Source organism: Bombus fervidus, chromosome 5 (genome assembly GCF_041682495.2).
Source record: "Bombus fervidus isolate BK054 chromosome 5, iyBomFerv1, whole genome shotgun sequence".
In the NCBI taxonomy this organism is placed as follows: Eukaryota; Metazoa; Arthropoda; class Insecta; order Hymenoptera; family Apidae; genus Bombus; species Bombus fervidus.
Window position 1 is genome coordinate 1,485,513 of NC_091521.1, and position 25,603 is coordinate 1,511,115.

The 25,603-nt window shown below is 44.5% G+C and overlaps 3 protein-coding genes across 10 annotated transcripts in view; 2 read left to right on the top strand and 1 right to left on the bottom strand.

The window, feature by feature from the left end:
* Psq (pipsqueak) lies at window positions 1–25,323 on the top strand. Of its 8 annotated transcripts, XM_072003577.1 has the most exons (10): window positions 8,744–9,115; window positions 10,180–10,288; window positions 10,453–10,597; window positions 10,848–11,012; window positions 21,284–21,547; window positions 21,679–21,883; window positions 22,168–22,323; window positions 22,815–23,153; window positions 23,276–23,726; window positions 23,951–25,323. In XM_072003577.1, exons 2-10 carry the CDS (start codon window positions 10,254–10,256, stop codon window positions 24,153–24,155), a joined length of 1,965 nt encoding a protein of 654 aa, XP_071859678.1. In that variant the 5' UTR covers window positions 8,744–9,115; window positions 10,180–10,253; the 3' UTR covers window positions 24,156–25,323. The 8 variants fall into 8 exon arrangements, with proteins under 8 accessions (XP_071859681.1, XP_071859680.1, XP_071859678.1 ...); XM_072003580.1 differs by lacking the exons at window positions 8,744–9,115; window positions 10,180–10,288 and adding an exon at window positions 1–523; XM_072003579.1 differs by lacking the exons at window positions 8,744–9,115; window positions 10,180–10,288 and adding an exon at window positions 2–528.
* LOC139987355 (uncharacterized) lies at window positions 1,443–4,495 on the bottom strand. The gene is given in 5 exon segments (XM_072003516.1): window positions 1,443–1,983; window positions 1,985–2,029; window positions 3,444–3,544; window positions 3,547–3,565; window positions 4,415–4,495. Coding segments are annotated over 5 exon segments (642 nt in total). The 3' UTR covers window positions 1,443–1,587.
* Window positions 13,819–25,603, top strand: part of LOC139987421 (uncharacterized) — a 31,865-nt gene continuing 20,080 nt past the window's right edge. The window contains exon 1 of the mRNA XM_072003676.1: window positions 13,819–13,830. The gene's annotated coding sequence lies outside the window, so the exon portion shown is untranslated. The remainder of the gene's footprint in view (window positions 13,831–25,603) is intronic.

Sequence of the window (25,603 nt, forward strand, 5' to 3'; positions counted from 1 at the left end):
CAGGGGCGCGTTTACGGCGGCGTAGCGCAGCCGGCGGGAGAGGCGAAAGGCGACGCGGGAGAAGTGGAAAGCCGGGAAGAGTGAGCCGACGAAGGGAAGAATCGGGGTCCACAACAAAATCGCTTAATCGCTTTGCGCCACCGTCCGCAACGGAACACGGGTCGTCCGCCGCCATCACGGTGCCCCCTAGTGTGCATTTATGTCTTTCTCTTTTTCCATCTTTCTCCGTGATTCGCTACGCCACTTCGTGTCGCGACGTTTTCACGGGCAAACGGAGAGTGACAACTGGCAGTCGTCAGCGCAGTACGTGCTTTACGCGACGACTGACAATAGTCCGTGTGTCATCGCGTGAACACGCGTTTTCTGAAAATTCTTCGTAAGACATCTTTCTGCGCGGAGTTCTCTATACCAAGTGTCATAACTATAGCAAAAGTGAGTGTCTTCTGCGAACCTTGGCACGGAGTTGCCAAACATCAGCCAAACTTTAGTTCCAGTGGTGATATTATTCGCGGGCCAGGTCATGGTAAGGTAAGAGCAATTATAAATTTCTATACTACGACCTTTTTTAGCCTATTCACTCTTATTCATTACATCTCACGATCGCATCTTAATTATTCCTTTTGTTCGAGAACAAACGCATAAATATAGCATTAAAATTCTACTAGTTTCATGTCGCTACTTGTTATTCCGACATATCGCGTGTATACATGCTGAAATGTATTGAAAGATATATTGGCTCTGCGAATAAGAATCCGTAAACGATAGCTGTATAGAGAATTGGGTGTGAAATTTCTGTCGATCTTCCACAAGCGACATTTTACATCGCGTTTACGGATATTGTTTTGACTTTTGACTCGCGTGTATTGTTTTGACTTTCGTCCGCTTCATCTATAGCCCCGAACAGCTGGTCAATTCGGTGTGCGTACTCGTATAGGTGTGCGTGGCAATGATCCACGACGTTTAACGACCTGTCGCATTCGGAAAGACGAATTACACGTCTCTCCACGCGCGCCTCGTGTCTTCTCTCCATGAGGATTTGGAACAGTTGCCGCGTGCACGTTCGAATCGCTGTCGCCGATTACGGTAGGTCACGTGCACGATAACTGTCCAATAATCAACGATTACGTATGCGCAGGAAACACTTATTTAATGTTTGCGCGTACTCTGTAGCCATATACGAAGGAAAACACAACGAGTATCGTGTCTTGGTGCAAAATTACTCGTAAAACGTAAATCGTGCACCAATAATTACTTTTCGCAAATCTTTCGCACGAACTTTCTTTCTCTATTTCCCCTGTTCCTGTTTCATTTTTCATCTCTCATTAATTTTATTTTTCACTTACAGAAAATATTAGGCGTATATTTTCTATAATAGTATACTCTTGAATAAAGAATATACAGCAGTATTTATTATTCATAATATACTGCACTGTGAGCTTGAAACGATGGTCACATTTCTATGATAATTGTATTCTATAGCAACGATACGTTTTTCGTTGACTGTTTCCAGTAGATCAAAATAGGCTACGATAAAGGTACGGGGTGAAAGGAAACGTAATTTTACGCACTTATACGAGCAGAAATTATTTAATAAATCATTGATAAAACAATTGGAAGAATCGTTAATAAGTATGTATAATCATTAGTAAGGTGCACTGTATGCATCTGAGATTTTCTCCGTGATCGTGCGGTAAGCAACGGTTTACCCATACATTGTACCAGCGGTACCGATGATAAAGAGAAATGCTGCCTAGAAAGCAGGTCTTGACTGAATCTAGGCCACCCTGATGGCGCGTACACATTCTCCACAATTTTACTGTTCCTTCTCTCGGCCTTGCCGCGTTCGTATCTACCGGGAGAACCGCGTATATTTTCTCTTCTCTTCTCATCTATTTCTTCTTCTCGTCGCCTTTCAATCTCTCCCATCCTCCTGCTAATCTCCCTCTCTCTCTCTCTCTTCCCCCCCTCCTTTTTCCATTTTTTTTCTTATAACGATCCAAGACTCGAGTTTCAGACGCCGTACGCGACTATAACTATAAGGGATAATGTTAGTAAGTGTATTTATAAACTTATAAAATTTAAGCTTATGTTTAACAAACAGTAAATACGCACGAAGAGTCATTTAGTTTTTTAATATGCGGTGTATACTTGCAACGACAATAAGGTTTCTCAATAAAGGGCTAAAGACTAAGAGGAAAGGGAAGTACAAGAGTTATAATTTCAAGTCGTACTATCTCTAAAAGAAAACTACGATGAGATCAACTATTTTCTCAAGAGCCCCAAGCGGAATCGCGTGTATATGACTGACAGTGGGGCGATCGAGAGCGACCTAGAAAGGTTTCAAAAGACATTTTCCCGTTCACCCACGTATAAAGTATAAAGCTGCCCTCTCACCGCAAAAGCATAGAGCCACATAACGTGAAATCTCGTATAATAATTGAGATAGTAAAAGAGAGAGAGAGAGAGGAAGCAGAGAGACGAACGGAAAAAATTCTGTACAAGTGTTAAGAACACAGGCATAGAGATAGATGTAATATGTTGATATAAAAGATAGAGACAGAAATAATGAAAGGTGATGGACGCAAAGAAACAGGAAAAAAAGAGAACTCAGGTGAATGTATGTTCCTCCGGATAGAGTATACTGTATATACGTGTATATGTACGTAAAGACAAGGATATACTCGTATTCGTACGCGTTTGTGTGCACCGCTGTACGCGCGCGCATAGGAACAACGGAAAGTACGGAGCATAATACGGAGAAAACGCTGGTAAAAGGAAAGAGGCCCCTCTGCCTGCCTTTCCAATCGAATCGAACGCCCCTCTCGCCTTTGTCATTTTCTCTTTGTCCTCGTTTTGGGCTCGCCGTTCTCTCGAAGAGCTCTCTCCCCTTTTTCCTCTCTTTTTCCTTCCGTCTCTCTTTTCCTTTCGTGCCGCTGCTTTACTCCTCTTCGGTTCCTTTATCTCCTACGATACCTGCATATAGCCAAATTCACGCGAAACAACCAACAACTTGGCCATTCTTTCCTTTCGATGGCTACTTTTGTTTTCCGTTCTGCTTCTCCTTCTCCTCTTCCTCTTGCTTCTCCTTCTCCTCTTCCTCTTGCTTCTCCTTCTCTTCCTCCTTCTTCTCCTTCTCTTCCTCCTTCTTCTCCTTCTTCTCCTTCTTCATCTTTCTCGTGTTTGTCTTTCTCCTCCGTTTTGCATTCCTTCTCTTTTTGATCCGTGGCAAGCACCTTTGTCGCATCGAGAAAGAGACGAGTGCGAGAAGATGGAATAGAGACGAACGAAGGTAGAAGGAGATGACAAGACAAGAAATTTCTCTTGCTTCGCTCGGCTTTGTCCAGTTTCTCTCTTCACCCTCTGGCTTCTCACAAAGCATCCTGTCTACCACCCTAACCTCTCTTTTCTTTCTTTCCTACGTTTCGATCTGCCTCTACCCATCTTTTCCTTTTCCTCTCCGCCGCCTTACCGTATTCCCCTTCCTCGATAACCTTCTTCGTCGCCACCACTTCCAGCTCTACCTCCACTTCCACCTCCACTTTACCTCTTTTTCCTTCTCTACAGTCTTGCTCGTTCGTCGTCGTCGTCGTCGTCGTTGTCGTTGTCGTTGCGTCGTTGTCGTCGTCGATACCGTCGTCGTCGTCGTCGTCGTTGTTGTTGTTATTGTTGTCGCTACTGCCACAGTCACCGTTACTGCCACTACCACCGTCATGGCGCGCTAGCGCTGCCGTTGTCTCCTCTTTCGTTGCCTCTTATCCTACTCCTCAAAACTGATCTTCTCCACTGGCAACCCTCTTGCTTTTCTCCCTCTATCCTATATCCTTCGTTCATCATTCTGTTGCCCTTACGTACATACGTATATATATCCTGTTCCTTTAAAATTAAGATGGTAGAAAAAGAAAAAGCGAGAGGGAGAAAGAGAACTGTATTTATCGATTATTTCGCGTTTTTGCTCATGAGTTATTTACATAAAAGTCTATACAGACCGATTAAACTTTTACAAGAGTACGCAAGCGTTAAATGTTTTTTAAACAGCTTCATTGCTAACGTCACAATAATAACTGTTATTTAAACGAATGAAAGAATGCAAAGGGTTGATATCTATACGTGAATGAAAATAATTATTATCATTATTATTATTCGCGTATCGATGTAACTTTAAAGCTTTTGGATTAGAAAACAGATATAAAAGCAGAAATTTCAAATCATCCCTATCTATATTTGTCTGCGTCCTAAATGCAGAGTCACGTCATAAACTTCCTGTTTCACTGGAAAACAGTTTAAACGTGCAGTATACATGTGCAGTATACGAAAAATATCGTATCGCTCGATCATTAATCGCGTTTAAACGATCGTTCGTACAGCCGATTCCGCGTCTGACTCATTGTCAATTGTATGCTATCCTTTCTCTTACTCCTTCAGCCTTCCTTTCTCTTTTCCTCTTCTTTCCCTTATTCTTTTTTCGCTCTCCTGTCCTCGCGCTCTCCTGCCTCATCGTTCATTATGTCCCTCTCTCTATTGCTGTCTCAAAAAAGCAGTTTTGCCTCTTCTCTTTCTTTCTCTTGCAAACCTTTTCCCTGCTGCTCTTCCTCATTCTCTATCTCCCCTTAGATTCTCGCTCGCGTTCCCCTTATCTCCGGAGTTTCTCATTGTCTGAAAGGGCCATCTGTCCCCCGGCTTTTTCATCCTCCGCTTTCATCCCTCCGCTGTACACGAGCACACAAAGAGACTCTCTTATCCGCTGTTCACCACCCTCTCTTCACCCTTTCTCCAACTCCCTTCTTCTTCGTTGCTTCCGTTCGGCCGACTACTCCTGCGCATCCTCGTTACTCCTTTCTCTTTCCTCGAAACTTCACCAGGTTCCTTCGTCGGCTAACCAGTATCTATTGATAATTATCGCGAGACAGACAAACAACATTCAGGTTAAAATAGTAGGCACGTTGGAAATGCAAATCGGAAATTTTGAAATGGAAACGGCATCGATGTATCAAAGGACGGAAAATATCGCAACGAAGGAAGAACGTTTTTCACTCGTGACGCGAATGGTTGTTCGACGGTGGAAGAATCGAACGAACAAGAAAAAAAATTGTGCACCCTCGTTGTAAGGAAGAAGAGATCCCTCTGGGCAAGCCACGTGCGACCTTGGACAAGTCCACGTCACCCTCTTACGTTGCACCCTTCGAAGGGACGCAACCCTGATCACGTGGATCCCGGGGGTGGTTTCTAACCCTCGTTCATCCTTGTTCTGTGAGAGGAAAATGGAAAGAGAAGATGTACATGAAGCGATATGTAAAAACGCGCAAAGCGTCGATCGAAAAACAGTTTCCAAGGAAAAACTTGAAGATTAGAAGAGATGCACGATTCGTCTAATGTACAAATTTCCTTTGGTAGAATCAGCTTTCGTCGAACAGATATTTTTTCACGCAGATTAGAAACGTTAAAGGACGATGAAAAGCAGCTCGTGCATACAGGGCATTTTTCTTTTCTCTTTTCTTGCGCATCTCCACGTGTCAATTCTTCCGCTCTCATTCGGTTCCAGTGAAATTGGCGTTTCCGGGTCTCTCTACTCCCTCCATGTCTCCGCAGCTCGTTCTTCCTCCTCTCTCTTTACCTTTTCTTCGAAAACGGCATCGGAGGGTAATGGCGGGGATGTAAAAGCGGTAGGAAGAACGGAGACAACGTAGCCAGCACTATATATACGACTGCTCTTTCAAGTGGTAGGGCGAAGGGGAACAGGTGAGAGGCCGAGAGAGCCCGGTTCTCTCGGAAAGGTGAACGGAGAGAAACGAAGAAACGAAGGGCATTTGGAATGCGGTACTGTTATGCCTTACGGTACAGACAGGACGGAAATTAGGACTGCTTCGACTCGTTGACCACTGCTCGTTATTTACTTCATTCGTACATTGATTCTCTATTTACCTCTTCTTGCTTTCGTTCGTTCTATTCGCACAACAGTTGGTGAGAGAACGATGCCAATATCCACGCGATACTAGCGAAACTCGGCATTTTATAATACGTTCGTCCATGTCCAGCGATCAACGAATCGATGGAAAAGCTAGGTTTTCTGTCTGCAAGATACATCGATTGTAAATATTACGATAATTCGATAATTTGACGATAAATCGACGTCGTTATAAGGAAAATATAGAAATCTCTAGGGTGTTAGTGGAATCTTGGAAAAGAAAAATTGGCGCTTACATAGATACGAGAGGAACGAATGTGAAAACGCGTTGTTTTTCTTCTCCTGCGTGCTTTCCTACTCATCAAAACCAGACTCTAACATTTGTCTAACTCGACTCGCTCTCGTTCGATTTCTCATTATCGATAAGGATAAATACTATTTTCCTATTCTCGAACACCGTATTCAGTCGAAAAACGGCCTTAACATACCTGTGAAATCTCGTCCCAAACGAGTACCCATAGGATCAGCTTGAAACTGAAAGAACGTTAAAGCGTTCCTAATGAAGGTACAAAACTGTCAAAGTTGGAAATAATAGCAAGACGTGTGTCGTGTTTCTCAAGGTATAACAGGGTCATGGTGTAACGCGAAGGAAGATTGGAAATCCGAAAACGGTAGGCGAGACGTTCGGACATCGGTAACGAATGGCGGTAACGTGTAAAATGTTAGAAATGACGATATGCTTAGGGAAAAGGCAGGTGGGGTGGAAAGAAAAAGAAAGGATGGTAGTGCGGAGAATTCGCCGGTGGCGATGAAAATTTTATTAGTGACGCGTTTTATCGGCCGCTGCTTTTCTACCGGAGAAAGAAAGACGAGAATATGGAAGCGAGAAGCGAAGGAAACTGTTCTGGAAGATTTCAGAGTGTTCCCCCTAGAAACGCGGTTCTGACTGGAAGACTAGGCAGGAGGGGAGAAGCCGTTTCCGCTTACGTTTTCCCGGAGAAAGAGCTGGTTGGTCGTCTCGAGAATGACGGTACGACGGTACAGACGCGGACGGTACGATGGGTACGATGGTACGACGAAAGGAAAAAGTCCGAGAAGAGCCGAGGAAGAACGTCGATAACGTTGGAAAAACGTAAAACGCGCACCGACCAGGAGGAAAAGGAAACGCCGCGTGTAGTATAAGGAGAGGAAGAGAGGAGAAAGAGAGAGGGTAGAAGCTTGCCATCGAGCGAACCGAGAAAACGGAGTGCCCGAGCGGTGGAGAGAGAGAGAGCGGAAGAGAGGATAGGATAGGAGAGTTGTGCAGAGAGGATAGGAGAGGAGAGGAGAGGAGAGGAGAAAAAGAGAGAAGGGTGGCGGAGACCGTGGAAGAAAAGGGGCCACGAGAAAATAGCGTCTTCGCCTCGTGGGGAGGGAACGAGGGAACGAGTAAATGGAGCCAACGCGCGGTGAAAGAGGGAACGAGAGACGAGGAGGGTCGAGAAAGGAACGACGAAACGACCGAGGGACGAGGAGGGCCAGAGAAAAGAAAAGAAGGAGATGGAACGAGAACGATACGAGGGTAGAAGAAGAGGGGAGCAGGCGCTCGTCTACTCCACGAATGGCAGAGAGACAGACGGGGAAAAAGAAAGAGGATGGGATCCGAGGGAGGCGAGGTGAAATTGGACACAAAAAGCTCGAAGAAAAATTGAGATGAATCGTGGAAGGGAAGATGGAAGGGAGGATTCTCTGAAAGGGAGAGACCAACGCAGTGTCCTTCTTCGAGACCGCGAAAGAAAGCGCGAACACACGAGGGATGAACGTTCACCGATACGATATATTTATCGCCAATTTTAATAATCGCTAAGCGAGATTCGATCGCCCGCTCTCTGTGTATTTCTGTTCGCGTGCGTGTCTCCATCTGCGACACCCAATATAAGAACGTAGCTGGCGTTGTAGCTGTTTTTGTTGATCGGTGTTGTTGCTAGTTTCGTTACTGGTTTTGTTACTGGTTTCGTTACTGGTTTCGTTACTGTGACCACTACTGGTGCCGCAAATACGTCGATCGTGTAAGTGAACGCTGTTGTGTTCTGTCTAGCTCTGTGCTTATCTTCTTTCCATCACCGTACCTTTGCTACACCTTCTCGCGAGTGACGCGCGCGCTCTCGTTTACCGTGTCCCGCTCGAGTAGTTTAGCTTCTCTTTACCCTCGTTGCTTCTTTCACGGTCAACGTTTACGCGAAACGGCCGAGTAACTACTCTTTTCTTACAATTTTCCATTTCGCATTCAGCCTGGCTACGAACGCCGCGAATCGCCATCCGATAACTCACCATTTAACAGCAACAACAAAAATTATATCACGCAGTAATAAAATAACGTTCAACTGAATGAAAATGTAATTACATACGGTCGATATGGCGATAGCGAGAAGGTGCGCAAGCGAAGCATCGTCGATGAAAGTATGCACGAAAGATCGACCGGCGAGAAAGCGTATTGATCGATTCGATCAGCCGCGAACGGTTGCGATCGATTTCGATCTCTTCCCCACTCTATTTTCGATCCATCCTTTATTTTCCAAACCATCGGCAAGCGTTCAGACATATCGACGATACAGCATAGCACGGCACAGCACGCTTTCCGAACGAGACTGTGCGAGCGCGCGGTCTCACTCCGTTTCTTCGACTCGCATTACATCCGGTTTTCTCTTCATTCGCTCCGCCACTTTGATCGTCTTCCTTCTCTCCTCCTTCCGTCCCTTCTTTCTTCCTTCCTTTCTTCTTTCCTTCCTTCTTTTCTTCTCTTCTTCTATCCTCCTCCCTCCCTCCCATCCTTCCTTCCTTTCTTATTCCCTTCTCCCTCTTCATTATATCACGCTTCTCGAATAGTTTATCGGATCATGGGATTACGAGAAAACGATGATTTTATAGTACGTTTGAGAATAAATGTCGATCGCGCGAATGTTTACCATGATTCGTGGTCAAAGGAAACGATCGATTGCCGATTACGACTAGTGTTTGTCCGTTATCGCTGATTATCGACTCATTTTCGAAAGTTACGCATACCGGTTAACCGAATTTTTAGATATCGTTACGCCTATTCGCGACGCGATTGGCTATCGTATCATCATGTACGGACGAGTTGGCGCTTAACTCGTTGGGAAACGCGGAAGCAAGAATATAAGCACGCGCAGAGAACGCTGTTAACGACCAGCGAGCGGAGAAAAAAACCGATCAGTAAGTACGCTAGCTACGTTTATTTGTCAACGACATCTATCTACGACATCCGTGAAAAGAGTTTGAGGCTCTGGATCGTAGAATGGAATATCCGCTAACGATATAGCTACATCGTTTTGGTAAACGCTTAATTTTAATCGATATGAATGAATTGTATTTGCGAAAGAGCCGAAAACGCAATCCGAGTTACTGTTATCGCGAATGAAATGAGTCGTGTTGAACTGAGACGAGCGGCGTGGTTTCTATGCCATATCAACGCGCAAAGAGAAATCGGTGAAGGAAGAATCAGGGGGGAATGAAAGGAGGCGCGAAATGAGTGGAAAGCTTAAAGTTCTCGCGTTATCGGCGCACGTCTAAGCAACTGATAAAAGTCCGTATTCCTACGGATAGATAACGCGGAATGGTCCGTATAAAGAGTCACATAGATAGAGACAGATAAAGCACGGTCCACGGAACAGGTGAATGTTACAAGACAGACCAACGCCCGGCCTTCTTCGTAACTTTTACAGTGTCGCGTATTCGCACCGATACGTATCGTTTATTTTCTCCACGTATATCTTCACCGTGTATTACCGGCTTTTTTCTCCGTCTTACCGTTCTTTCGTTTCTTCCTTCTTTCCGTCAAACGAGCGAACGTTGCTGACGTTATCGCGACGAAGCTTCGTGTCGTTCGTCGTTCATCGTTCGTCGTACGCCGTTCGTCGCTCGTTGTTCGTCGATGCTTCATTCTCGATCCTCGATCCTCTACACGCGGGCCTCGATTCTCCATTCTAGATCATCGTTTCCGTTGTTCACGTTGTCGTCGTTGGTCAAACCGCGAAAGTGATTCTCCATATCGTTGCACCGCGAAAACAGCGACAACTGGTTGTGCACTGTCCGCTGCCGCTACCAACAGTTGGCTTCTTCTCTTTCCGATCGGTCTTTATTTTCCTTGACTCATCCGCCTCCGTTCCCTTCGGCCACTCGCGCTCGATTCGTTACACTCTTCGATCCTCTTACCGATCTCTATCTATCTTTCTTATTCTCTTCTCTACCGGTTTCTCGCTATCTCTTTATTTTCTCAGCCACCGCAAATACGATCTCGACCGAACGATCTCCGCGCCGCCGATACTGTGCCGGAAAGGAGAACGAATATTTCATGGAGACGGATCGTTATTGGGGCGTGCACTACAGGTACTGTCCCCTTTTACGGATCGATTTGAAGGAAGGAAGAAGAGCATCGTTACGACATATGCAACAGCTCGACCCATCGCTTGCGACTTACGATATATCGATGAAACAATTGGTTCACGATCAAAAACCAACAAGTGATCGTTCCTTTACTGTTTTTGTTGCAGCGGCGGCATGGCCGGGCAGCACTACTGCCTGCGCTGGAATAACTATCAGTCGAACATGACGTCCGTTTTCCACCAACTCCTTCAGACGGAAGCTTTCGTCGATGTTACCTTAGCATGCAACGAAGCTTCTTTAAAGGCACACAAGGTAAGCGAATCGCGACCGACAGTCGATCTAATCCAAATTAGATTCGTATGATCGATAATCCTCCTACCGATTCTTCCTCGCCAATCCTCGCTCGATTGTAATCGATATACATACCTATAGCGCACAACGTTGCGGGCCACTCGTCGCGTCACGTCGTGTCGTTTCATTTCACCATGGCTCCAGGTCGATGCACCGATTTTCCTCTACCTACCTTATTGATCGTTCGATACAACTCCTTCTGTTTGCGCAGGTGGTACTATCGGCGTGCAGTTCCTACTTTCAAAAGCTTCTACTTTCAAATCCCTGCAAACATCCGACAATCATTATGCCCCAAGATGTGTGCTTCAATGATCTCAAGTTCATCATAGAATTCGTCTATAGAGGAGAGATCGACGTTTCGCAAGCAGAACTTCAGGTAAGAACCACTGTATTTTGTTATACTCTGATCAACTATGTATCTTAACGCTGGATATGTTTTACCGTTCTATTTTTCTTTCTTCTGTTTTGTGTGTCTCCATCTTTTTTCTCATTTTATCCGTTAAAACAATGGCGTTGCGATCACGCAACAGTGCGCGAAACGACGTTAGACGAACAAAGGCAATTCCGACTTCGCAGTTTCGATCGCGTATACGCACTTTGTAAAGGGTCGAATAAAAATCGGGAAAACAGAGATTTAGCGGCACGAACAAACGTTGACTATACTTTGCGTCGCGCGAATAACCGCGCCATACCGTGCAACCGTGTCATAAGCCCTTCTAACGTCGCATTGTTTAGACCTCTTGACTCGACGTCAAGACGTCTATAAACGACGAGACGTTCGAGAAACTTTCTCTTTCCCCCTACATTGTTTCGTATCTCTGGTATACGAGCACGACCTTTACAGACCTTTTTATCGACGACGGCGACAGTTGAGCCACGCGCCAAGCATCGACTCTACACATCCGTCGGAAGTTAACCCATTGCCATCGACACCAACTTTGAATAGTTTCGCGATACGGATTCCTAACTTACCGATCAGGATTCGTTTCCTCCTCTCGTTTTTGCTGCAGTCATCTGCAAACCTGTTGTCGATAGTGTAGATTTTCTGCATTTTTCAAATGGCGCGATTGCATCTTTCTGCACGCGTTAACTACAGACCTCTCCATCGGTCGTTCGTTTATCATGTATTCTTTCTGCATTTCCCGTTTCTCGTTTCCTATTTCCCGATTCATGTTTTATCGTTTCCCATTCTTTATTCCTATTAAGATCCGTTATAAATAGCTGTAATGTTATCATAATCTCAGAAATAGCGCGTCCCCCGTTCACCGTACTTTAATCTTATATTTTATTCGTAATTTCAGACTTGCGTTAAAATTGAATCATCGTTCGATAAATTTAAGAATGTTATTTGCCGATACCGATTATTAATTTGCTAATAGTACCGATACTCGTCAATGATACAATCAGTTCCGAGAGCCTCCCCTTCGGCTATTATTATCAAGTCTCTTTGTATTTGTTCGTAATGTACGATCAAGATAGTTGGCTAAACGTTTAAATCGAACTGGCACGCCGTGCTTCGACAAGCCAAATTTAAATTGTCGGAAAAAAGGTCACGTATCGCATCGACTCTTGTCACGAAGTAAGCAACTTTCCACCTTTTACAAGAAGACTGAAAAAATACAACGATTCCCAATTACTAGGGGAAGTAGTTTGCTGTTCTTCGTGCTTTTCATCGTTTTAAATCTCCGTGGTGGCACAATTCGTATCCTATGCACTGTTCGGTAGCGAAAATATCTTGCATGAGTCTATCTACTGTATTTTCACTAGTGTCTCCGTCGTGTCCGTGTTACTCTTAACCTCCTTTTCCTGATACCTGATTATTTGTTGTTCTTGCTACATGTGTATTAGAGAGTTTCGTGTTGGCCTTTCATTGCTTTTTCGTTGTTCGATATACTTTTATCGTTATTGTTATCTTTTATTTGCTAAAATTTCTCGCCTCCAAAATCCGACACCACCGTGTTAGTATTGTTTTCTCAGATATAAAAATTATACTAGATTCTAACCTCACTGCGGGGAGAATATTTGTGGAAAATATTATAACCGAAGGAAAATTCACGATCGGATAAATTATAATTCTAACCACTGATCCAAGATGGATATTATTACATGAACGGATGGTCAGAAGTATCGAGCATGGTCTTTCGACCACCTTATGTATTACTATGGGAAGGAACCCATGGTTTCTACGAGACTGTTGATTCTTATCATAAGTAGAATACGATACCACGAAACAAACATGTAACCTCGAATTCAAACGACAAGATCAATTTTACGTCAGATCTTTTTCACAGATCTGCATAAAATTACTTTTCACCTTATATATACGTACGCGTGTACTTACCAACACGCATTAGATCGCCAATTGGTTTGGGTTTTGTATCGATGAACGAGCAAGTTTGAATTATCGTCGCTGATTCTCCATTTTCGAATGTAATTAACGACAGAATCGAATTAGAAAGGATCGGTAGAAAAGCGAGATGGATAACGCACACGTACTACTTACATATATTTAGGGGGCGAGTATCGCAGGCACAAGGCTAGTATTCTCTACTGACCTCGTTTTCGACTAGTTGTCGAGGATCTCCGTACCTACAGGTTCCGTAACGAGATCAAAAACGGAAGAGGCATGTCGGAGAATTATATTGATATTGTTCCTGCCGTTGCCTTGAACTTGACGCGACTTAAATTTAAGTTGCTACGGTACCGGATTAAGCTTTTGAAAGTTTGCAATTCTTAGCAATAAATAATTGCTGTTATGCTAGATCGATGCAACAAGAAATTGTTAATATTGGGTTTGAAGACAATTTGACTATATACGTTTTGATCGGAGATCGAATAGACGACTTTCATTGTTTAACGGGTACCGAGATCCGGAACAGATCGTAAAAAGAACGATCGCATTATTTCGGCACTACTAGCGTAGAATGCGATTATTGAACGAAAGCATTGAAAACAGCATCGTGACGGACATTTTGAACATCTATGCGTGATATGCGTCTCGATTGCTACTAGACTTACCTAACTCTCTGTCGTCGCGTTTTCGGTAAGCCTATGCGCATAGTCGAAATTATTGGTAATTACAACTAATAATCTTTTTCTGTTCGGGAGCGGGAAAAGGGATCGGAAGGGTGCAAGACAACGCACCAAAGTAAGCAACGTACGCGTGATTCGCACCACAGGGTTCGTGATCGTGCTTTCTTTATTCCTCTTAATAGATGCAAACTAGAAGAAAAGCGAAGAGAGGAGAAGAAATGAGAAGGAGTGCAAGAAGAGAAACGCAGAGAAGAGTGACGGAGAAGAAGATGCTGCGAAGGGGTAGAAGGGCAAGCGGCAATGTCGAACGGGGAGAAACAAGAGAATTCGCGCTTCTTCCGTCGCGTCGACTTTAGACACGCGGTTTTCTACAGTGGCGTGCATGCGTGCGCATACTTGGACGTTATTCATGCATGCGTGTACAGTGTACAGTAACACGCGTGTGCGTAGGGACGCGCCTGGAGCCGCCGCAGATTCCCTTTGTCCGCGCAAGCACTGCAATTCATGTCTCGTGTCCTCTTTCTTCCTTTCTATCTTTCTTTGTTTCGGTCCTTCTGTCCTTTCCTACGCTGTTCGCTCTCCCGAAATCAAGCTCTCTTTCCTCGACCATGCAACTCATCGTCTCGATCGTGAATCGAGTTACGTCGAATCGAATGGAATAAAGTCGAGTCTGCTCGATACAGGGCCGGCCTCGAAGGACCCTCGCTATTTCACGTTGGGCCTATTTAATGAATTTCATCGAAAGTGAAGACAATTCGATCTTCGTCGAGTGTTTCTTCGCATCTTCAACATGCCATCCAATTAATAAACTTGTAGTTTTCTTGAAAACACAAATATACACATATATATAAACTTAAGCAAAAACAAACTACAAATCTTCTTTCTCGACGCGAAAGTTTCTTTTTCCTTCTTTCGTATACGCAAAAGTCTATCATAATGTATACTACTTAACACTATCGTATTTTCTTATTTGCATCTCAAAGCCGATTAAAAATATAAATTCGTTCGTAGTTCAATTATAACGCATGGAAAACAGGATCCTAACTTTAGGTATACATCACTGCAGCGTTCGTCCCCTCCCCCTCTCCCTCTCTTTGTCTATGTCATGTATGCACGCATATATGTACATATAGTCACGACCAGCGTGTTCACGCGAGTATATAACGCTAGCTTTGTCGTACCGATGGCAGAGCCACGATTCCATCCTTTTTTATTCTCTCGCGAACCTTGCATCCGTCTCCGTTCTGCCGTGGCCAAACGCGTTTCAGCTCTTCGTCTTCTATATTCCGTCTCGTTCATTCGGGCACAGACTGTATTTCTGTTTTTGTTCGGTCGGAGAAAGTCTTACTCGCTCCCACGGGAACTGCTCGTCGATGTTCGTCGCTTAACCGTCAGAGGCGAGCGCGCGCTTCTCTCAAACACCGCAGACTTGCCTCTCCGCCGATCCCCGTTCCCACCTCTCGTACTCGATGCTCTCTATCACCCTTCCACCGAACGGACTTGTGTCGGCCCGCTCCCCTCACCGTTCGCCGCTTTCCTCCAACGAGCCTGCCACCCGCCGGTTTTCAACCCCTTTCCCCGCTCTCTCGGGGACTGGTCAGGTGCGCTGGCTCGCTCGCTCGCTCCACGCGTATGCTCAATCGCTCTCTGTCCACTGCCGAGCACGCATCCCCCACAAGTCTGTTCCTCGTTGTACGCGCTCGAGCGCGGCCTGAATCCATCCTTGTTCGTCGCGTCGGCGAATTTCGCGGCGTCCTCCGCCGCCACCGCCGCCGCCGCCACCACCACCGCCGCCACCTCTTCCTCCTCCTTCTCCTCCTCTTCCTCCTCGGTTCTGGCTCTGGCTCTGCTGCTGCCGTTGCCGCTGCCTCTGCCACTGCCTCTGCCTCCTCCCGCTCTTCGCCGCGTCCTCTTCATCTCCTCGCTCCTCCGAATGCCGTGCGCCCTCAGCACGGAGCGCCGAATGCCATTTCACTTTCGTTGGGCTTCGCCGCGTAGGAGATCGGGCCCTGCCAGGAATTATCCTCTCGTTCTACGTGGTCGTAACCTCCTCGTACACGGTTTCGTCTGGCTTTTTCACGACGTCGACTCTACTAACGCTGATATCACCTCGTTTTCTCGTCGTGACTTCTGCGCCGCTTTTTCTTCTTCTTCTTCTTCCTCCTCCTCCCCCTGCTCCTCCTCCTCCCCCTCCTCCTTCTGCAACTCCTCCTCCTCTTCCTTTCCTTTTTATTTTTCCCCTTTTTCTTCTTCTCATTCTTCACCTTCTCCGCCTCTTCCTCCTCCACCTCTTCTTCTTCCTTCTCTTTCATCTCCTCATCCTATTACCCTTTCTCCTGTATCTTTTTCTTTTCCGCTTCCTTCGTCTTTCTCTTCTATCTCTTTCTCCTTCTCTTCTTCCTTCACTACCTGTTCCTCATTCTCTAGCTTATCGTCCACTTTCTCTTCCTCCTCTCCTTCTTCCGTTCTTTATTCTTTCCGTTCTTTCTCTATTTATCTTTCGCTTTGTTTCTTCTTTTCTTTCTTTCTCTTCTTTCTTCCCTGTCATAGTTACTCATTCCATCGTTCATTCTCCATCCATTCGTCCAATTTTTCCCGTTTTTCTCTCTTTCCTCGCTTCGATTTCCATTTCATCCTGTTTTGTCTTTACCGTCCTCCTTCTGTGTACATCTTTACATTTTCAACGAGGGATCGTTCGTCTACGGAATATCGCAGTCAGGTAAGTGATAAACGATACAAGTTCCTTTGCATCAGGATAGGAGAATGTCTTGGCAGACGCGTCGCGTTATTGCTACTTGCCATAGAATGGGTATTGCTGCGATAAAGTTTTCGCAACACACAAAGAAAGTGACAGAGGCGGATGGTGAGGGGAACAAAGGAAGAAAGAGAGAGCAGAGGAAAGAGAAAAGGAGGCGAAAGTTTTATATGGATACACGACACCTACTATTACCCGCCGAATCTTGGACGACCGTATCGTGCACGTGAACTATCGTGGTTCGAAATATTTTAGTATACATAACAGTGCGTATGAAGCATAACGAATCTGCAAATTATTAACTAAATCTATACCATGATAAATTATAACGTGATAATTTACCAATACGAAGAAACGTCGTGATTATCTATTGGTGTTTGTCTGTTTTTCTGAATGAAGCAAAGATGCAACGACTCGGCGCAAAGTGTTTACCAAATGTGCGACATTTGGATAATTTACTTTGGAATAAATATATGAATTACGATGCACGCAGCATCGATCAAACGAGTGAAGTGTCGTGTGTGCAGTGGAAACAACATGTCGCGCGTAATCGTCACCCTCGATGATTTAATCAAACGGCATCGCTTGTTCGGATAATTTTGCTAAATTAAGGTACGTTCATAGAAAGTCTACGAGTTTCGAATAGTGAAATGTTGAAGTGCTTGAATCAATGAATTCGTGTCAAGTGCATCGGGTTCCGTCTTTTTTCCGTCAAAGATATAATACCTATGTAATTTGTGAGTTATAAAATTAACTCGTTCGGTTCTGGATGAGTAAACCTATTGATTTTCTGCGAATGATAAATAATTGTACAGTATAATAATGATCGAGTTAATGCGTTTACATGTTTGCATGCATCTATGCATACATGCAACGTGCACATAACGTAAGAATCCTGTGAAATGTGTACGAAATTACACCATTCGCATTACCAGGCTTCTCCGCTTCACATTTGTAAACATTCGACGAGAGCCTTATCTTACTCGCTTAAATCTTTACCATTTAAATAATCGTAAACTAACGCACGCTTTTGTTAATTGCTAGCCAAATTCTCGAACGCAAATCGACGCGTAAACGATGATTTTTCGAATAACTTTCGCGGCATAATGTAAAAAATATGATGTCGCAAAAGCGGAAGACGAAGGATGAAATTATTGCGAAGGGGAAAAAATAACATAGAATGTCGCGTGCGAAGACATACGTTAAGATGTAAATTTTGAGTTTTGTGTTAAAAATAATAAGAATTCCACGATCCGGCATCTACTTGTTGTCGCTACTTGTTCGAAAAGCACGTGGTGGCGAGAGTCACACTCCCATTCAGAAAGGAGGTTATGTAGCGTGGAGAAGAAGAGAGGAAGGTTATGCTCGTGACGCCCGTTACATTATCAATTCCGTTATGACGCCGTATTCGTAATAGCGGAGACGACCCTAGGACTATCTTCGGGGATTCCCCCGTACGTTCTCCTCTTTGCTTATCTTCTCTCGTTTCTCTCTTTCATGTTATTTTCCCTCTCTCTCAGTTTTTCTGCTCTTCTTCTCCAACCGGGAAGTCTCTTCGTACCAGCATGGTTGTGTAACGCGTACCTTCCGCCGTCTCTTACGAACCAAGCCCCCAGCCACCCCTTCGCGTCCTTCCTATTCTCGTGAAACGTTTCCACGGTCGATCATTTTGCGGATTTACACCTGTTGAACTTCTCTTGTCGCCCCCTTATTTCTTTTCACGAAAGAACACGAATCCACATCCTTCCATCTCCGTGTAAGAATCTTTCGCCAACGCTTCCTTATCTCTCCCACCTTTTATCCACTTTAGCTTGATTCCACTTTACTAATTTGCATTTAAAAGATACATACACGCTCTCGTCTATCGGATTGAAAAACAAATTCTTTTAAGCCTATTTTCTGAAAGATTTCTCCAAGGCATGAACGAATCGAACGTTTGTTCGGTTTGATTCTATCGGAAGGAAATACGTTTCTCGCAGCGTCTTACTCGCTGATTACCGGCTTCGGTGGCGCGCCGTTCTTGGAACGATCCTGGAAAATCTTGTCATCGTTGTCGATCGCGAAAATCACGAAACGAAGGTAGTATAGGAGGAATCCTTTTTTCCTTGTCTCGTGTCAATTAGTCTGGGATAATTGGTCGGGCGATGCCCTTGAACCCTAAGTATTGATTGGTGAGGTTGGATTCTGCCGGTGCCTTTCCCTCTTGCCTCCGAACCGATGGCACCACCCCTATGCATCCACCGCCGAACCAACCAACTACCCACCCACTCTCCCTAACCCCTACACCAGCACACGTACAACTCTACCCATCGCCCAGCGTTCGTGGTTCTCCAAATTGCCGTCGCCGTCGCCGTCGCCCTCGTCCTCGTCCTCACCCTCACCCTCACCCTCACCCTCACCCTCACCCTTATCCTCACCCTCACCCTCACCCTCACCCTCGCCCTCACCCTCATCCTCAACCTCACCTTCACCCTCACTCTCGCCCTCGCCCTCATCCTCGCTCTCGTCGTCGTCATCGTCGTCGTCGTCGTCGTCGTCGTCGTCGTCGTCGTCGTCGTCATCGTCGTCGTCGTCATAGCCGTTGCTTTTATCGTTTGTTAAAGCATCGCACCTTTTTAAACGTTTCTTTCCTTCTTTATTCGTTTAATTAAACTGCGAACAAATGCATCTTTTGCGTTCGCTTGCAATACAATAACCGAATCTTTGTACTTACATAGGCTATCGCTTTACAACTTTGACATCGCCAATTTTAAATCGTCGAGTTACGGGAAAGCGACTGTAGCATCGAAAGATCGTTTGCAGAGACCGCTTCTAAAACTGTCCTGTCACAATCGGTGCGAGTGCAAGTTGCATTTTCATGTCAAGATGATGCTAGTGTCGGTAATCGCCGTACTTGCATCCGACGTAAAAGTTCGATTACCTTTCAATCGATAGCATGAATTCTCATATCTCGTCAAGCCTGAGAACATTCGTGAATATTTCAACCGGATTATACATATCCTTGCTTTCTGAAGCTTTCTTTGCATTTAGCGAATGGGATAAAGTGTGAAAGAATGATGACGACGACGATGATGATGATGGTGATGATGGTGATGATGATGACGACGACGGCGACGATGATGATGATAATGATGATAACGATGAAAGAAGAAAGAGATCAAGACCTACAGAACGATCCTCAAGATATATGCATGTATAGGTGGAAACGGCTGGAAGTCATATCGGTGCCCATGCCGTCGCGAATGTTGAGAAGAGGATCAGAGTTTGGGGTGGTCGATACGGCCCTGGGGCCGCGACAGCCGCGTCGGAGGCCTCCCCATTCTTCCTGCGGGCGTTTTTGCCTCTGTCCCCCTCTTTCTCTCCGTCGCTCACTCAATCGCTGGTTCACTCCCTCCCCCCTTCTCTTTCCTTTCCCATCTCCTCCTCCGCGTCCTCTCCACTTTTGTACCTCTCGCTTTCTCGTTACACTACTCTCCTTCTCTTCCTGACACTGGCAAACGTAGTCCTACCTAGCGCCACCCAGTTTTCCACCCACGCTCCACGTTTCCAGCCGCCGCCAACACCCCCGACACAGTCTGCCTAAACCCCCACCTGAACCACCGTTTCCATCGTCTAACTCTTCCTCTGCTTTCTCACCCCCTCCTAGTCGCGTCGTTACCGCCGCCGCCACCACCACCACCATCACCACCACCACCATCGCCGCCACCACCATCGCCGCCACCGCCGCGTTGCCATCGCCGCCGCCGCTACCATAGCCGCGCTCTCATGCTGCTTGTCTCTTTGCCGACCCCGCCTAATCGCACCACCCCTGCCTTGATTAAAGAAGAGAAAACCTCAACTTCAACGCGAACCTCGGTCTCGTTCGTTCGTTGGCCCGCTCGTTCTTCGTTCCTTTTCTTTCGTACTTCCTATTTCCTGTAAGGAATCTTTTTTTCATTGACTTTCTTTTCCTATTTTATATTCGTCTATCCATGTCGATGTTGCATTATATATATAGTTTCTATTGTTCGTTGCTTGCAATTTAAATTCATTGTCATTGCCACCTGGACGAATGCTGAATCTTAGAAATACGAGTATACTTAACTTACAAATTATTATTCCCTTTACTCTTCCATACTTCTTAACGTTCATTCCTCTCTTTTACCCCCTTTCGTCTATTTAGGTTTTCTCTCTGTCTCCTCTTTTCCTTCACTTTCTTTTTCCCGTTTATTCTGCGCCTCTCCTTTCTTCCTCGTTTAGTTGCCTAGTTCCCTTACTAGCGGTTCAAGGTTAAAGAGACCGGTGAGGTGAATGTCGTTCTTGCGAGGAGCCCGTCGCGCTGCTCGATACGGGTCGACGCACCGTGCCGGTGAATCGTCGTCGTACGCCGAAACTGGATCGCGAATACTGATTTTAGACCGAGCCACCGCAAGCGGCAATCGCAAGATGAAACCGTACCCACTGAAACGAGCCGTAAGGATGACGAGCTTTTACTCAGAATATGCGAACCCAGTCTAGCCAGTCTGTTTTTTCTTTTTTTCTTTTTCTTTCGTTCTTGTGCTCTTCTTTTTCTTCTTTCTTCATTCTTTTTTGAAGTACGATTCATCTAGATCGGCTACTTTTTGCTTCATTCCCGATTTAATCGACGAATCTCCCTACGTTTGCTGCATTCGTCGTGCAAGCAAAACACAGCCGAAACTTTTTTGAAATTGATCGCGCCGATTTCATCGTTCAAAATTTTATCTATAATCATCGGTCTAAGCGAATATTTAGTTGCTTCCTCGGCGATGTTATAAAAACGAATCTGCGATTTCAAAGACAAATCGAGTATATGGAGGTCGAATAAACCTGTTTACAATCGTATGCTATCTATGTTACAGTCACTGTTAAAAACAGCCGATCAGCTAAAGATCAAAGGACTGTGCGAGGTACCTGAAAGCAGAGACGGGCCACCATCGGTAAGTCTGAGTTCGCCGCCAAGAGAACCCGGTACTCCTAGAATAAATTTCACCAAGTTGAAGAGACATCATCCAAGGTATAAGAGACCCAGAACCACGTTCGAACCTCGCGCTACGGATTCGAGGCATTACGATCGATACAAAGAAGAGGAATCGAACGAAAACTACGATTGGGAGAACAAAGAGGTAAGCGGCGATGTCGATGAACGCGCGAAGCTTTGGAAAAACCAAAGAACGTAAGAACGCGACAGCCGTCTTGAAAGCGACGAAGCGATCTCGTCACGGTCGTCGCTAAATTCGTACCGGATATTTCGCAGAATCACATAGACTGGCAACCCGAAGATGAGGAGTGCACGGAGGCAACCACGGGAGCAGTAGTCTTGGAAACTTGCCAACGTAGCAGTAACAATAGTACCACTACTGGCACCACCAATAATAACAATAACAACAACAACAACAACAATAATAACAACGCTAGCAGCAACGGCAACGGTAACAATACGAGCAACAACAATAACAACGGTAAGTAATCGATAATGAGATACGGGCCCCACACCTGGATCCTTTTGCTTCCACGTAAAAACGTAACATCGTTTACCACACATCTGTGTCAACAGTATAGTACATATGTATGTACTTATTACTATAGATTGTGTTAAGCTCTTTTTTCTTTCTCTTTCTTTGTTAATTTGCAACTAAATTATACGAAAGAATAGCGAAATATTCGTGGCGGATTTTAGGTGTGGGGCGACTTACAGATTTACGGCAACGCACTGGGCAGACCGTTTTCACTTGAAATAAAAAAGGTGACATGTTTTGTCATACAGGCCTCGGTCATTACGGTCATCATCCGGATCCCGGAGAGGTTGACCTACCTCCAGAAACTCAACCTACACCACCAAGTGCCACATTGGTCGGTACTACGATTACACATTTAAGGGACCCGGATCATCATTCCACAGGTGCGGTTGCTATAAATATTTATATCGACATTCACGGTTGCTCTATCAGTATCCCATGATTGTCCGTGTATCGATGTTGTATCGTTTTTTTCACTATGTCGAACTCGGCGTGAATCGTGTATGGGGGGGGGGGGGAGGGGGAAATAAAACCGTAGTTGGTTATTAGACAGGGAGGGAATTAAAATAATCGGTCTAATCGAGCTTAACTAGTTGCGATTAGATTTACGTTGCTCGGTTCGTAACAGCCCACGCTACCTCGTTTAGTCCATGCGTTCAACTTTGCTTTCGGTGGCGCGCTCCTTTCTCCGGCACGAAGTTGCGATGCGCGACGTCGACGATACCGATATCGTCTACGGTCTAGATCATAGAATCCGGGTAAACGAAATAAGAAGAAACACAGCGATTCGTTAGTGCGGCTCGATGTTACACAGACTCTTCCAACCGAAGGAGGCATTTATTGAAACTATATTGTTTTTTGCATCTGTTCGCAGAGATCCAAAATTGTGACAGTGTAAAAATCAAGTTTGAAACATTGCACACGATGGATTCGTCGGACACGATCGATATCGATAGCCACATGTCGGATCGAGCGAGCGTCAGTTCAAAGAACGCGGCCGATAGCGACAACATGATGATGATCACACCGGAGTTGCTTGGATTAATGCCTTCTGGAAGTTCGGTTCACTCAGATTCCGGTGAAAATAACTCAAGGGGTCACCCCGGACAATCCAGTTCTCATCATCATGGTTCGAAATCGTGGACGCAAGAGGATATGGATGCCGCTTTGGAAGCCTTACGAAATCACGATATGAGCCTTACGAAAGCCTCCGGTAATTCAAAAGCACGCACCACTTTTTTTCGCTCGGCTAGTACACGCGAGCCTACGGTTAGTCCGTTAACAAGCTTTCTCAGCGTTCTCTTATTTAATCCAGTGGTGTCGCGATCGTTTTAGCAACGTTCGGTATACCCTCGACGACTTTATGGCAAAGAGCACATCGACTGGGCATCGACACTCCAAAAAAAGACGGACCTACAAAGTCGTGGAGTGACGAGAGTTTAAACAGCGCGCTAGAAGCGTTACGGACCGGAACGATATCGGCGAACAAAGCTTCAAAGGCGTTTGGTATACCGTCGAGTACCTTGTACAAAATTGCGAGAAGAGAAGGTATCAGACTGGCTGCGCCATTCAACGCAAGTCCCACAACCTGGTCGCCCGCCGATCTGGATCGCGCTCTCGAGGCGATACGTTCTGGTCAAACGTCGGTACAGAGAGCTTCCACGGAATTCGGTATACCGACGGGGACATTATATGGTCGATGCAAAAGAGAAGGCATTGAACTTAGTAGGAGTAATCCTACACCGTGGAGCGAGGATGCTATGACCGAAGCTCTCGAAGCTGTCAGGTAAATTACCGTTTCTTCATATCGTCCTTCTTATAATACATATTATTCTTTCAAACGACACGTTTCATTCTGCTACTTTTCCTTTTTCTCTTTTTCTATTTTACCGTGAGGCAACAACCTGTGACCGCCACTTCTCTAAGCATGTATCATCTATAAGATCGGTGGTTTCGTAAAAGACGCACGAGAAATTCAGTGGTTTCTTCCATTTATTCACCATTTTTCAGGTTAGGCCATATGAGCATCAACCAAGCGGCTATTCACTACAACCTGCCCTACTCTTCCTTATACGGTCGCTTCAAAAGAGGAAAATACGAAGAACCAGCGGTGGGTGAAATATCGCAAGACGGTAGCAGTCCTCACTTTCATCAAAGCCCGAGTCAAAATCATTCGTCCGCTGTACCCGATCAAATGCCGTACCAAGGCAGCTGAAACTTGCCTCTTTATTAGATTCGTTTCGGTTTATTTCAAATTTTTCAATTTCTTGCTGCGATTTTGCAATTTATACTCGACGTATCGTTCTTTGAACGAGAGCAAACGACAAACGATAACAAGAGTCACCGACCAAAAACGCGTTTTATTGTTCGAGAACGATTGGCGAACGAATTCTTCTTGACAATTTAATGCCGGAAGCAGAGACTTGTGACATCGCGAAACAGTACGATGACAACCGAAGGGCCGAAATGTGACTAAACTAGTAGATACGAAACATGATCATCTCTCTCGAGGGAATGGCCGTGAAGGGTTTGCAGTATTACAGATGGATTGTCGTAAGCAAATATTATGTATATTGTATGACTGTTATGTCGAATCGGAAACGTAGATTAATTATAATTTATAAGAATTATTTATAAAAAAGAAAAAGTGCTGTACAGTCGGGATAATACCGATGAACCTACCGTAGTGTGTAAGTTGCCGATGCGATGGGCCAATAGAAGACATTCAAGAGAAGATATAAAACATTCTAAGAACTAATGTCGTTTATGTTAGCAATTTTGATGAAAAATTCTCTGTCAGCTCGATCTTCATTTTCTTTTCTTTATTGGTCGGCTACATTATTTTTATAACTTTATTAAATAAACTTTTTACAAAATTATTCGCTACTTACCACGCGATCAAACACTATATATGAAAGTAATAAAAAGATTTTGTTGAAAAACTAAAATAGATTCAAAGTAAAATACAAACAGGTGCATCGTTGCATTTCAAATCGTTCTAAGATTCAATTATTTTCTTACGTCTCACCAACAATTTGTTCGCTGAGACGATGAAATATTGTATACGTGTTTCTAACAGTTTTCGTCGCATTTATATTTACATTGCAAAGTTTCAAATTTCAACTCTACGTATACAACTCTATTTACATCAGGAGGAAGTAAAAATATTTTCAACATTCTTTCAAAGATATGGAATCAACAGGACTGAAGGAAAAATTGCGTGGAAATTTCAGCAGATCGATTTCTGAGAACAAAGATACTTTTTACGTTCGAATAAACTGCCACATGCAAAGAATATATTACATCCATTACTCATGCTCACGACTATTATATGAAAACATATACTACTTATAAATATAAATAAATAAATAAATATATATATATGTACAGTTTATATATTTTAAATTAAAAAGTAATGCGACAAAATAAATGTTGTATTTAATGCCCATTATATTGCTCTTTTATTTTAATCATCACCGATCAATAATGTGATTCAATTATCGATAAATATTATCAATAATAATAGTTTGAAATCTCAATTATCTATATATTTATTTCATATTTTGCTTGGCATATAAACAATAACAATGTTCGTTAGCAATGTATAATACATATTATTTTCTATTTTTTTTTCTAATTTGGGAGGTTTATTCATAATCCTTT